Source organism: Lynx rufus, unplaced genomic scaffold, assembly GCF_022079265.1.
Source record: "Lynx rufus isolate CCGP_SWC_20201006 ecotype Redwood Valley unplaced genomic scaffold, mLynRuf1.p SCAF_16, whole genome shotgun sequence".
Lineage (NCBI taxonomy): Eukaryota > Metazoa > Chordata > Mammalia > Carnivora > Felidae > Lynx > Lynx rufus.
In genome coordinates, this window is record NW_025814830.1 from 31,155,819 (window position 1) to 31,170,548 (window position 14,730).

Consider the following 14,730-nt stretch of genomic DNA (forward strand, 5'->3'; position numbering starts at 1 on the left):
GCACAAATGAAAGTGACCTTCCCGCATGTGGGAGTGGGACAGAGGAGGGAGAGCCAGCCCAGTGTGCACCCTGGGCCTGTCCATGGCAGCCCAGGTGTGCAGCTAGCAAAAACAATCACCATTAAACAGACAGCAAAACAGAATGTGACTGCCCAGCACTCAGCATTCTGAGCTTACTCCTCAGTTGGGAGGGTTAGCTCCTAGACTAGATACCATTGCAAAAGAAAACAAGCACAAAGAAAAACAAGGTAATTTCTTGGGGCTGATGTAACCTGTTCTGACCTGAAATAGGCCCTCTACCCTCCCCAGAGTCCCCGCCATAATAATCATAGTACATGGGTTGTATGTCCACAACAGAAGTCCTGCCTAATTCCCTTAACCCTTTCCTCCCAATGTCTGGGCTCTTTCTAGAGCTGTTTGCTGGCAATGAATATATGTCGGCCTTTTTTTCTCCTTGCACGTGTGCTGGGGACCATCCACCTTGGCCCAGCCCGGAATGTTTTCTCTGTGTAATGGTGAAATGTTCTTTGTAGCTGAGTGAAGGCAGCAAATTCTCCCAGTGGTGGAAGGCAGACAGCGGATGGCTGGTTTTCTTAGTCTTGGACATAATCCAGTCACCATAGTCTTCCACCTTGAGGTACAGTAAAAAGCCAGGGCATTTCTCACCCCCGTGGGACAAGACTCCTCTCAGCACCCACAGATTCTGTTGCTGTAGCTGGCACATCATGGGGTTTCCAGGGTCCCCCTGTGACAAAGGACAGAAGGCTTCAGGTCTAAGAAAACTCATTTTCTTTTTAAATATATCCTTGTGCAATTTACCGTTTGTTCTAGAAATGTTTTATATTGGTTCTCACTTGACAGGGGGTAAATTATAGGATACTATTTCCGATCTAGGCAGCCACCACCACGAATTCCAACAAGATGGATTTTCCTTTTATCGTGCAGAGTATTTGCAGGCTTCTGCCATTTGCCTTTAGCTTCCTGGTTCGCATTTCATTTTCATGCCCCTTTGACTAAATCCTCACTCTCTCTTGGTTCCTCATTCCTCCAATGTTGACCAGGCTGGGTTCCCGGCTTTTCCACCTGGCAGCTGCCTGTCAGCACACCTGCTCACCAGCCCTGCCCGTGCTCTCAGCCTTCCTCTGGGACTCAGGGATTCTACCACACAGACCTTACCTCCTTTTAAGGGAGTGATGAGAAGCTTGGCACGCTTACCTAGATGTGTGACCCCGGAGAGTCATCTACTTCTCTCTGAGTAAAGTTCAGAACCCTAACAGTGCCTGGCACACAGTACACAAAGAATTAGCTACTATTATCCTGGTAATATAAAAGGCCATCATTTTATGTGAAAAGCTGAGAAATATGAGAAGAGCAATAAGGCAACTACTAGGTATAATTTACCTTAACTGCCCCAGCCCCAAGCCTCCTCTTAAGGTAATACCTGACCCCACTCCAACCCCGTGGTCCATCTTGCCCCAAGAAGGGTTGTCATTCAAAGGCTGACCAGCCCCTTCGGCCCACGTGGCCCGCCTATGCAGAAGGACTGGGCCAGCACATGGTACTCTTGCTGCCCTGTGCTGCCATGGAGCAGAGGGCAGAGATTTCATCCCAAGGGCTGGCTGGCTCTGCTACGACTGTTGAATGGGCTCATATCTGCACCCTATCATGTCTGCCTGGGGCAGAGAGGCTGTCCAGCCAAGCATGGCATGGTCTTCCCTTCTGTCACCAGTTCCAACCCCAATTTGCTTTAACTGTGGTTCCATAGCTGGAGGAAGACAAATAGTGCAATTTAGGACAAGTAGTTTGATGAATGAATGATTGTATGGAGACCTCCCTGGCTATTGCGTGGTTTTGCAAGTTGCCACTCTGCCCAGGAGTAGAATACATGGCTTTTCCTCTTCCTCATAACGTGTGGGGCCCAACTTCTGAAGCCCAAGCAGCTGAGAGAAGAAGTACCAGGTGCTCCTCTGGAGCAGCCCCACCTCATCTCCTAGGGGAGCAGCCCCAGCTTAAAGGGGCTCTTTTATTGTGTGATCCTTAACCTTAACATTGAACAAAAGCCCTGACAGTTGTGGGGAAAGGAGGGGGGGTGGGTTCAGAGTGATTCTGCTTTTGTTGGGTTTCTGGGGACCCACTAGGCAGATATTGGACTTGGGAGGTTTATTCTATATATCTGAAATATGGCTTTGAGGACTTCTGGACACTAGAACACATGTCCGAGAGAAGAAAGCATCCTAGGTAGACAAGTCACCATTTATTTGTCTGAGCCAGTTTGCTAGCACAGTTCAAAAACAAAGGACTGACTGCAGGTGTGCTACAGACTAAAACCAGACTAAACTTTGCAGGTAGATTTGAAGAGGTGATCATTTAGAGTAGAAGCAGCTTACCATATCCCATTGAATCTAAGATGCTCTTGAAAAATTATTATCGTTTGGGGAACCTGGGTGGCTCAGCTGGTTAAGCCTCCAACTCTTGATTTTGGCTCAGGTTATGATCTCACAGTTCGTGGGATCTAGCCCCCACTTCTGTGCTGTCAGCACGGAGCCTGCTCAGGATTCTGTCTTCCTGTCTCTCTGTCCCTCCCTCGCTCACACTCTCACTCTCTCAAAATAAATAAACTTAAAAAAATTAACATCTTTGGAATGATATGTGTCTTTTAATTGGTTGATATCAGAGTTTAACTGGCAGCATTTTCTCTCCCTTGGTATTCCATACAATAATGGCACATTCCACAACTGATAGCATCTTAGATTTGATGAAATATGGTGCTGGATTGAGGGAATACCTCAATTATCTAACTTAAAAAGTTGTTAGTCTTCCACCTGCTAGAGTCCAGTACAAAGTAGACACTCAATAAATGTTGGATCAACTTTGGAAGGGCAAACATTGTATAATGAAAGGCAGTCCTTCATGCATTTGCAATAAAATTACTTTTAGGAAGAATTGTCCACATATATGTACTCTTCCCCCTTTCTCTAAAATACTTTCCCTAGGGGCACCTGGGTGGCGCAGTCGGTTAAGCATCCGACTTCAGCCAGGTCACGATCTCTCAGTCCGGGAGTTCGAGCCCCGCGTCAGGCTCTGGGCTGATGGCTCAGAGCCTGGAGGCTGTTTCCGATTCTGTGTCTCCCTCTCTCTCTGCCCCTCCCCCGTTCATGCTCTGTCTCTCTCTGTCCCAAAAATAAATAAACGTTGAAAAAAAATTTAAAATACTTTCCCTAGATCATCTGGGGAAAAAAAATTTCCCCATCTGGGAATGCTGAAAGTTACTTTGAAGGAGAGTAGAGATTAGAAATAGTAGAGTGTAGAAATTTTGGAGTAGAGGAGAGAAACCTCCTGGACACCTGGTAGACCCGGGTTCTCATCCTTATTATAACATTTATTAACTGTGTGATCCCTGTAAGCCCCACCTTCTCTGGTGTGGACATGAGGGAGCCTGGACCAGGGACTTGTCAATTCCACACATTTTGCTGAGGTAGTAGGATAGCCACATCTGTACAGCCCTCATCCGATTGGAGGGCAGGGCTTCTTACAGAAAAACAAAAAACAAATAACTGATGAGCAATAGCATCAGAGTCTAGATTCCATAGAAGCTGAATACAGTGACCCCACCCTGTAGACATGCTCAAAGTATACATGGTTTGGACTCACACTTGCAAACTTTTAGCCAGTGAAAAACCATCTAGGACTTAGACGTGTTTAATCATGTCACATTGAAAATGGTGACTGTTTACTCCACTCGGTAGATTTTTATTGAATATCTGCTATCTGCCAAGTACCGTTCACCCCGGAGACAGCCATGGATCCCAAGTGACAGTCCCTGCCAGTCCCTCAAGGAGTTCACTGTGCAATGAGGGAGAGTCCCGAGATTCCCTTGAAGTGACCACTGCTTACTCTCAGCCTTTAGCTTTTACTCCATCATGTTCTTACCAAACAGACAGCATCGGTTTCCTGCTCTATGTGATTGCCACATCCTGTTTTCTTGAGTTTGTGTAAGGGACACATGTTGATGTCTTTCACGGAGATTTTCCTCAGGATACTCATTGTCATGTGATTTCCTGTCTGGACCATGCAACAGAAAGCCAAGAATTATTAATGAGAAGACATTTTCTATGTTAACTACAACTCATGTATCCAGATGGGAATGAGTGGAGAATATTCTGATAAACCCCCTGTTCTCATAGAAATCGGAAACTGTGTCTGAGTTTTTCTGAACACTGTTTTGAACTTGAATGTAAAAATAGAGAACATATTCATCCTTCTTCCACATCTACAGAGAATACATTTCCTTGTTCACTTCCCAAGAATAAAAGAAAAGAAGGATGGCTTGGTCAAGAGGGCAATCAGCTCCTGTTCAGGCAATAATGTCCCCTGACCTCTCCCTTCAGGCTTTGCACTCCCTTCAAGCTGTTTGCTGACTATGTACTTCTAATTTGGGTGTAGAGCTAAAAGAAAAGGAACCAAATGTAAGAATGGCTACAGAAAGGGCAAGCATTGGGAATCTTGACTGATTACATGAGGGTTCCAGCCCAACTCTAGAATCTTGAGCAATGGGAAATATGAAGCTAAACCCTAGAACAGTTCATCCAAATCACCCCCACTGCTCGCACACACACAGCCTCCTCTAGGAGAAGGAAGGCATTAACTGCAGATGTGGGATTCCATCCTGCCACCCAGCAGTTCTGCAAGGCTGGTGGCATATGCAGCTTTCTGCCAAGGAAGCAGATGGGTCGGACCAGGTTGCTGAACTGCATCGCCGTGTCTGTCTTCAGGAGGGCTATGTTATTGTTCATGGTCTCATTATCAAAATCCTCATGGATGATGATGGTGTTGACCGGATACTCTTCATGAGCAATCACTTTGGCATCCATCTTAGCTATACCAACTATGACAATGATGTCCTTCCTAGAGAAAAAGCAAGGGAATCTTTAGAAGCCGAGTCACCATGGAAGCTTCACACTTTCCTTTTCATATTTACTCTTTTGGGGGGTGGGTTGGAACACTCATCCAATTGATTTTTCCTGGGCTAGTTTTTACTTACCCCTTTGGACCCAGTCCCCAGGAAACCTTTTCTGAACTCCTAGACTCATGTCCTCCTTTGTGAGCCCATAGCATCTTGGCAATTCCTCTACCTTAATGTCATTTGTCCCACCACCCAAAGATAATCTGCTATGACTTATCTTTTTTTCATGCTTTTTCCATAGTTTTTTGGTTTGTTTTTTGATAGTCATAGTTACACCAAGGATGTAACCTTGACTCTTGATTTTAGCACTTAACATTTTAAAAGAAACATCTTTTCATATTACATACTCTGTAAATACTCTTCAGAGAAATTCCAATTATAATAGCGATGGAGCTCATTTGGTTGTTTTCCCTTTCTCCCCTTGGGGACCACCCAAGGGACTACAGAAATGAGAAACAAATGCTGAAAAACACCATAAAATGAAAAGACACTAGAGAATCCAAACCTCAGAATTAGAGGAAGGGCTGACAACAGCAGTAAAGGACGGCAGAAGCGCAGGGTGTTCTAGATGGTACCTACTCCCACAAAGTCAGGAAAAGCTGGTCAAACACGCTTCTCAGCAAAGAGGTAGAAAGAAAACAAAACAAGCACCAAAATAAAGGCCAAATTGGAAGTTGCAAAAAGGAGAATAGAGAGAACAGAAAATACGTTAAAGGGCACAGGGTGGAGGACTGAGAAAAGTGACCAGAATGAAATGGACATTAACAAAGATTTTTAAAGGCGAGAGAGGAGAATGACAAATATGGCAGTCAATGGAGAGCCAGCAGATCACAAAGAAAGTAACCCAAATAAGACAGAAAAAAGATTTCAGGATCCAATTTAAGAACGTTTTCTGGAAATAAGCCTTTGCTCTACAGTTTGGAAGTGTACTCCACACCCTAGGGAAAAAGCGATACAGAATGATCAACATGGAGACATAGCCTTGTCAGCTCCCAACAAGAAACAGATGGCACTCTCAAGGTAAGTTGGGGAAAGTTTAAGTAAGTTGGGGATTCTTTACAATGGTCTTGGAAGGACGTAGGGAAATCACAGAGAATAGTTCAGTACCTGGGTGTCACGTGGCAAATGTAGCTTCCTGCTCAGATAACAACAGGGTGCCATTGTGCCTTTGGGTACTAGAGGGGGGAGGGAGTGGTCAGAGCTGTGGGCAGTGGGTCACTTGGCTGGAGGAGGCAGCCAGTCTACAGTACCCCTCTGGGGAATAAGGACCCTGCCCTTGCCCTCCCCACTTCCTCTGAACTCTTGCCAGTACTCCCCTTGGCCAAACCCAACTGGAACCCAGAAGGTAAGAGTACCATTGGTGTAACCCACACAAGTCAGCCTCCTGGGACCCAGAAGGGTAGAAGAGAGTAGAGAGTAGAAATGGAAGAGGTGCCGCATAGCTAGTAAAGTTGATGGACTTCAATGACAAAGGAGGAATCCTTAGGCATCCAAACAAAACCAGATTAAGTCATCTTAAGTTTGGCCATGTAATTTATTGCCTAACCCAAGGAACTTGAGAGAGTGAAAGGGGATGCTTGCAGCAGGACACTAGGATAATAGGTGTAACCAGACCTCTCTCAGGTGCACTGGGATGAGTAATCATGTACCTAGAGAGGAAAAAATCAGAATGGCTTCATACTTCTCTGCAGCAAGATTTAACACCAGAAACCATGGCAGTTGTGGGGGTGGGGGTGGGTGTGGGTGTGCAGTGGTAATGCCTATTAAGTCTCCACAAGAAAGAAGGCATGATCCATGAATTCTACACTTAAGTTGTCATTCAGGCTTAAGGACAGCACATTTGTTAATATCCAAAACCCAAGGAAATATGGTTCTTGGGAGCCCTTTAAGAAATGACATTACTTGGAGACAAATTTTAGCCAATTCTAGTGTTGAATGGAGAAAATCCAGCAGTGTTGAATGGAGAAAATCCAGCAAAAGGACTGTCAGTAAGTGTGGAGTTCATTATAACATTGGACTAAAAGCCTTTTTAGAGTTTGGGTTAGAGTCAAAATGTAAACTCTGTCAGTAATCAGATGGTGTAACTAAAGCTATAAAGAAGGTCGGAAGGTAGGTATATATGTCAGTTTCCTCATCTTTTAAAGGAATCTAAACATATTATTTACAGCTAATATGTAAAATAATAAGGATGTGCAAATATGTATGTGAATCAAGGTAAACATTAAAGCACTTATATTATCTATTAAAATTGTGTGGTGGAGGAGAAGGAGGGAAGAAGTAAAAAGATAGGACTTTTGGCACTGACCACAGTAGAGTCTAAAGAGAACAGTCCAGGGGCACCTGGGTGGCGCAGTCGGTTAAGCGTCCGACTTCGGCCAGGTCACGATCTCGCGGTCCGTGAGTTCGAGCCCCGCATCGGGCTCTGGGCTGATGGCTCAGAGCCTGGAGCCTGCTTCCGATTCTGTGTCTCCCTCTCTCTCTGCCCCTCCCCCGTTCATGCTGTGTCTCTCTCTGTCCCAAAAATAAATAAAACGTTGAAAAAAAAATTAATAAAAATTGTGTGGTGGAGGAGAAGGAGGGAAGAAGTAAAAAGATAGGACTTTTGGCACTGACCACAGTAGAGTCTAAAGAGAACAGTCCAGGGGCACCTGGGTGGCTCAGTTGCTTAAGCCTCCGACTTTGGTTTAGGTCACAAACTAAGGGTTTGTGACTCTGAGCCCGTGTTGGGCTCTGTGCTGACAGTGCAGAGCCTGGAGCCTGCTTTGGATCCTGCATCTTGCTCTCTCTCTGACCCTCCCCAGTCGCGGTCTGTCTCTCTCTCAAAAGGAAACATTAAAAGAAAATAATAATAATAAAGAGGACAGTGCAGAAAGAAACAAAGGATGTTGCTGTCTTCCTTGAAATTATAACTCTAAGGTGAACACCAGAACAAAAACTCAAACTTTCCAAATTTGTCAGAAGAGACATTCAAAACAAAGGCCACATAATGAAAAGAAAAACAAGAAGCCACAAAAGCGGAAAACATAAACTAAAATGAAAACAAGAAGCAGGAGTTTCATTTAGAACATCAATTTAGAGCAGAAGAACATGAAGTAAGACAGGCTCTTAATGACGAAAAAGAATTAAGTCTATGGCGAAGACCTTGTAGTCATAAGCATCTGCAGCATGTGACATAATGTTCATAAAGGAAATATTCCAGGAAATAGGAGAAAGAGCCAAAGCTTGTTCATGATAGATTTTAACTCACCTCTGTCAACCTAGGACAAAGCAAAGAGATTCCCTCCCCCAATTTTATATATTAAATTGTCTACCAGAGACAGAGAATGAACTTTGAATTTTAACCGTGGGAAACATTCACGTGACTCACATATAGTAGACTGCAAGGGCAACCCCAACAAATTCCTAAACAGATCTAATCATCATGTAGTATAACTCAAAATGAAATAAGGGCAGAAAACAAACAAAACACCCTGAGTATTTGAAAACTCTGTCTTTAATGAAACCCTGAGGCAAAGGGAAAATCAAAACCAAAATAGACCAGATAGGAAATAACAATAATGAAAACGCTACCTGGAAAGCCAAATCTCTCTGGAAGGCTAGTGCCAAGATTCAGTCCAATCTGTCCACTCCTGGGTTATTCATGCTACAGTGTATTGCACATGTGTGCAATAATATATGGACAAATATATCTACTTGCAGCAATTTTTGGCACTAGGAAAAGATCAGAAGCAACCCAAATTTCCACTATCAGAGGACCGTGTATTTATGGTAGATCCATCTTGGGATACTGTGCAGCTGATAAATATGGGAGTGGAAAAGAGTGAAAAAGCTGAGTGTAATGCTGTGTCTGGTACACTATCAGTTGTATCAGGGGCTGTTATAGACTGAATTGTGTTGTGCCAAATTTGTTGATGAAGTCCTAGCCCCAGGTGTGGCTGTATTTGGACACAGGGCCTTTAAGGATGTTATTAAGATTAAATGAGGTCTTAAGCGTAGGGCCCTAACCCAACAGGACTAGCATCCTTGCGAGAGGAGGAAGAGACATCAGAAGTGCACACCCTGAGGAAAGGCCATGTGAGGACACTGCAAGAAGGCAGCCATCTCCAAGCCAAAGAGAGAGTCCTCAGAAGAAACCAGTCCTGCCGACACCTTGATCTTGGACTTCTGGCTTCCAAAAGGTGAGAAATAAATTTCTGTTGTCTAAGTCACCCTGTGTGTAGTATTTTGTCAGGGCAGTCCTAGCAGATTAATACAAGGGGGAAGGAAAAATCTCTCTCTGTCAATAGATACAAGAATCAATATAGCTAGACCTATAGATATATAGATATCCATAAGTGCATTGAGTAATTAAGGAAGAATATTTAAGAAAGTGATGGTAGAATATGGTTTAAGGGAGGAAGTTAGTGTCTGAAGGCCAGGGAATCTTTTGGTTCCTTCTGAACATTATACTGTGTACATGTATTTTAATTTAAACGCATGCATTTTCAGGGGTTTCTGGGTGGCTCAGTCTATTGAGTGTCCGCCTCTTGATTTTAGCTCAGGTCATGATCCCAGGGTCGTGGGATGGAGCCCCATATCAGGCTTCATGCTGAGCATGGAAGCTGCTTAATTAAGATTCTGTCTCTTACTCTCTCCCTCTGCCCCTCTCCCCCACTTGTGCTCTCTCTCTCTCTCTAAAATATAAACAAATAAGTAAATAAATAAATAAATAAAACTATTTTCAAATAAAAATATAAGTTATAGGTTTAAAAATTCAGCATCTCCACCATATTCTATCAAGTGTTTATACTATTACTTATTTGGGCAATTATAGTAATTATAATCTCTTCCCCCATACTCTGTATGTGTGTGTGTGTGTGTGTGTGTGTGTTTGTGTGTGTGTGTGCGTGTGTGTGTGTGTACGTGTATATATATATGGCATATAAATAGTATATATAGAGATATATAATAATTATATATATTATTTATATACTATATATTATATGCTATACATATATGAATGAGTAACCATAATTTATTTATCCATGGTAATTGGACATTACATTTTGAGTGTTTTGTGTGTGTTTAACCACCCTATGAACAACTTTGTGCATAAAACTTTTCCAGTGGTTGAAATTATTTCATTAATGTCCACTCTCAAAAGTGAAGTCTTTGGGTCAAAAAGTAAAATGTTTTACAAAAAAATTATTCCTTTAATAACATTTGAGGTGTTTTTTTTTTCCTGGTTTACAAGAATGTATAAATTTACCACATAGAATTTGGAGAATAAGTTCAAAGAAGAAAACAGAAATCGGGTGCATTCTGAGCATTCAGAGATAAGTGCTTGTAAAGCGTTTGCATATTTCCTTCAAGTCTTTTCTCTATGCACATATATTTGTGGCAGTCACGTTGTAAGGTTCAAGGTTAAGTGTTTTAAGGTACGGGCTCCTAACAATTCACTTAACAAGCTTAGAGTAAAGACCTCTAGTACCTCTAGTACCAGGGGTCAGTGCCTGTGTTGCAGTAAAATGGGAACAGATGTCCTTCCCGTGGAGGATGGAGGAACAATCATTTCACCTTGTGGGTGTGCAGTCCCCACAGCAGAGAACACACTGGACAACATGACTTTGGCAACTGGTGATTCCAGGACCCCAAGAGTCATGGCAGGGCAAGTGCCAAGCTAGTAAAAAGCCCTGTTGCCCTGTCACCAGGAATCTACCTTCCAGGTCTCCCCAGGCTGAGCCGGAAAGGGTCCCTCCACCTCCACCCCAGGGGGCTGTGTAGGCCCCAAAGGCACGGGTACTGGCCTGTTCTGCAAGGCAGATGCGATGCTGATGATCCAGAACTCACTGAGGATGCTGCCAAAAGCCAGGTGAGTGTACTGGGAATCCTGCAGCGACACCACCCACGGGAATTCCTGGTCTTTGACCAAACCCTCCTCGGAAGTTTCCACAACACTGGTTTTCTGGATGCCACAACCTGCAGAGAGGGTGTGTGGGGGCCTCACTGTTGGGGCAAGGAGTTGGCGGCCTGAGGCCACCACCACTGCGTCACACCTCAAGACCACCTCTCCTGCTGGTTCCCCACTCCTCCTGGCTCTCCATCTTGGTCACCACGAACTCCACTACCCACATTTCTTTTCCTGGTGGATCATTTTCTCCATAAAAGATGCTTGATGGCATCTTTGAATCTAAAAATAACCCCTTAGGCTACCGATAATCCCTCTCCTCTATTGGGCACTTAGCAGTGCACTCAAGGCAGTATCGGAAAGCAGTTCTCAAAGCGTGGTCTGGGACCTCTGGAAGTCCTCAGATTAAAATTGGTTAAAACAGGTTAAAACTGTTTTCATAAGAATACTAAGACAGTGTTTGCTTTCTCACCCTCATTCTCTCATTCTTGTGCAGTGGAATTTTCCAGAGGCTACGTGATGTCATCACTGTGACGGCTACCAGCGTGTGTGAACATGTATATTCTTGTGTTTTAAAAATTTCCCAGTTTTTAATTTCTAATATAGTAAATATGGAAAGATACAGCTTCACAGCAAAAGTTATTGGGGGCCCTCCATAATTTTTAAGAGTGTCAAAAAGTTGGAGCACTGCTGATATGTACTACTTCCTGTAACTCCTCCAACAGATGCGGAGGGGGACGTTGTCATTCTCCACGTGTGGCTGAGAGAATGGAGTTTTAGAGCTGGTAAGAACTTGTCCAGGTTACACAGCTGGTAGGTACAGGGCTGGATTTCAAACTCCATACACCTTCAACCCCTCACAGTCTCTGTTCCAGCCACATTTCACACTCTCAAATTTGCCCTTGCTTTTCCCTGTCTGGGCAGTTTAGCATGTGTGGCTCCCCCGTGTTTGTTTTGCTTGCCAGTGTATCCCTATGGGCTAGTATAGTGCATAGTAAGTGCTCAGTAAATCATTTGGTGAATGAACAAAAGCATTTTGCTTTACCAATCACTCCCTGAAGTCCAGTCATCAAGGGGTTAAAAGGTCCCACCAGGTTGAGGCTGATTCTGGCCCATTCAGGCCTGCTTGGCCTTTGCCTTTCCAGGCCCTCAAGTGAGTTGCCTCCAACTGGGCAGTCTCTTGGGTCTGGACATTTGTTTCAAATGAGAGTAAAATGTTGACTAATGTTTTAAATAAACATTCTCCCCCTGCCTGTCCTGGTTTCACCCAAGATGCTGTATTGCTCTGTACTGAAAAATAAGTCCTTATTCATAGAATCATGGAAAGTGTAAGAATGATAGAACAGGAAGGACCCTTGAAACTCAAAGCCCCAGACTGAGTGAGCTGAGCCTCCTACTTTGCAGGCAACATTATGGGATGGCGTACACAGGGGGTGTTTTGCTCTCTGTGGCTGCTGACTCCCTCCCTGTCCTGACAGTCCTCATGGCCAGGGGTGCCTATCTCATCCTCAGTACTCAGAGTGGAGGGCAGGGATTCTCAACCTAGCTGCACATTTCATCTACCTGCTGGCCATCCACCTGCTGGCCCCCTGGGGACAGGACCTGGGCACTGGCATTTTAAAAAGCCTCCCCAGGTAGTTTCTAATGTGTATTCAGCTTTGAGACCTACTAGTGTTTTGGGAAGGTTCTGGATGCAGTGTCCCAGATACTGTTGGCCCCTGCGCCGTGAGACCTGGGAAAAGCCACTTTACCTCTCTGGACCTTAGTTTCCTCTTTTGAAATGTGGGGTAACACACCTCTTGGAGTCATAAAGATCATGTAAGGTGAGATTATGGGAAGGTGCTTTGCAAACTGTATCCTCATGACTGATAATGCTAATGGATGATTTCTTTCTTTCTTTCTTTTTTTTTTTTAACGTAAGCCACTACTCTGGTTGCTGTTTATAAATCCCAAACCACAAGTACCTAGTACATGTTTCTAAATCAGTGGTCCTTGGGGCGCCTGGGTCACTCAGTCGGTTAAGCGTTCAACTCTTTATTTGGGCTCAAGTCACGATCTCACGGTTTGTGAGTTCAAGCCCCGCATCAGACTCTGCGCTTACAGTGCAGAGCCTGCTTGCAATTCTCTCTTCCTCTCTCTCTCTGCCCCTCCCCAACTCGTGCTTTCTCTCTCTCTCAAAATAAACTTAAAAAAAATAAATTGGTGGTCCTGGATGATAGGTGTCACATGGTGGGCACCACTAGCCAACTATTGGTCAGATAATTGGTGGCTCTGTTATCAGCCATTTATTCAATTCATGGAACGTTGGCAATCTATAGTGAACAAGGCATTAACCATTGTTACCCAAATCAACAAGAACCTACAGGTACGTGATGACTTTTGCTTTCTCAAAGCTCTAGTTGGCTAGTTTATAAAACCCTTGGAAGGTCCAGGATATAAGGAGGAAATCTGAGCTAAAGATGAAATGTTTGCCTGAAGCTATTTAAGAGGGAGGAGAGACCCTTTCTGTTTTGTGGGTATCCCTTGGTCTCTCTGGGGCTGCAAGGAGGTGGAGTAAGCTAGGAAAGTAGGGGGTTCTCCCTTTGGTGTGTGCTGTGGCGGTGTTAGATGCTCTGTCCTGTCTCCCATCTAACTCCAGGAAGATTGGACAGAGCCAGCTAGGGTGGCAGCTAGATGGAACAGAGCTTGCTGTCCCCTCTCAACCTGCCCCTTCCTAGGATGGAATCTTAGTTCTGGATGACCTGGAGGTCAGGGAAGGACTGAGTCCCAAGCAGGCTCCAAGGTACCTTCTTGCTCCTGGGACCAGGAACCATCAGTTTAATGATACTTGGGGGGTTAATGATAAAAGATTTATTTGAAACCACAATGCTTAGGTAGAAACAAGGGGAGGGCCTGGTTTCTGCGTACACCAGATACACCATAGGCCTCCACCTGGGCATGGGGAGGACATCCCCCACCTGATGGTGCCTGGTGGGGTTTCTGAGTGGGCTTTTCCATAGTCTGAGGTTTACTTTCCTAATGGCACTCTCACCCAAGGATCAGCTCTGCCATCAGACTGCTGAAGCCAGTTTCCTGCATCCACGGCCCATGTTCCCTTTCTTTGCCTGATTCCCACCGCCAACACCTGCTGTCCGAGCAGAGCACTGCCAGTCCTCTTCCCCCTGAGTCCCTCTCTGGACATTAAGGGCCATGTGAAGGATTCCTGGACAGTTCCCCCTGCCATGTCACACAAGCTGCTGACATTGTCATGGAAAAGAGAAGCACACTCACTGGCAGAAGAGTGGGAGACATAGAGCAATACTAAGAGCATCCGTCTCATCTCTGCCATCCCCAAAGTGAACTGCAGCAGACACCATGGGCAGCTGTGAAAACACAATATCCAGTGGCACAGGCTTTTCCTCTCCTCCCTAAAGCGGCAATCCCCCCACCGAGTCAGAGGCCCTGCCTCTTTCCTTTCCCCTGACAAAGCCTCCAAAACGTGGGAAACAGACCTGTCACGTCCCAATTGCTTGGTTCCGTGCAGTGAAGGGCTCAGGGACCAGCTGCCCAGCACCGATATTGTTAGGATTGGGAAGATGGCCCACAGAGAGGAGGCAGCCCCTGTGTGTCAGTTTTCTCCTCGATCCAGCCAGGGTCCCCAGGCTTCCCAGAGAGTTGGGTCTTAGAAGAGGGTTGGTTTTTGACTCATGGAATCTGACCCCTTTCTTAACTCTGTAGCCATAAAATGCTGCTGAAAGTAAAAGCAGGGTTTACTGCAAGCCCACCCCTGGCTTTGCCCATCCTGCCACACTCAGCTGGCTTAAATGATGCTGGGATTTCTTTTCACTGCTGACCACTTATACTTTTACATCATAACCGCCCAGTTTGTAGCTCTGTTCAT

At 44.8% G+C, this 14,730-nt stretch overlaps 1 protein-coding gene across 1 annotated transcript; it reads right to left on the bottom strand.

Annotated features, from left to right (window-relative positions):
* Positions 1-205: 205 nt before the first annotated feature.
* On the bottom strand, positions 206-14,209 carry PRSS54 (serine protease 54). Its single transcript, XM_047079314.1, is given in 6 exon segments — positions 206-745; positions 3,931-4,062; positions 4,647-4,905; positions 10,750-10,921; positions 14,121-14,169; positions 14,171-14,209. Coding segments are annotated over 6 exon segments (1,188 nt in total). The 5' UTR covers positions 14,207-14,209.
* Positions 14,210-14,730: the final 521 nt, after the last annotated feature.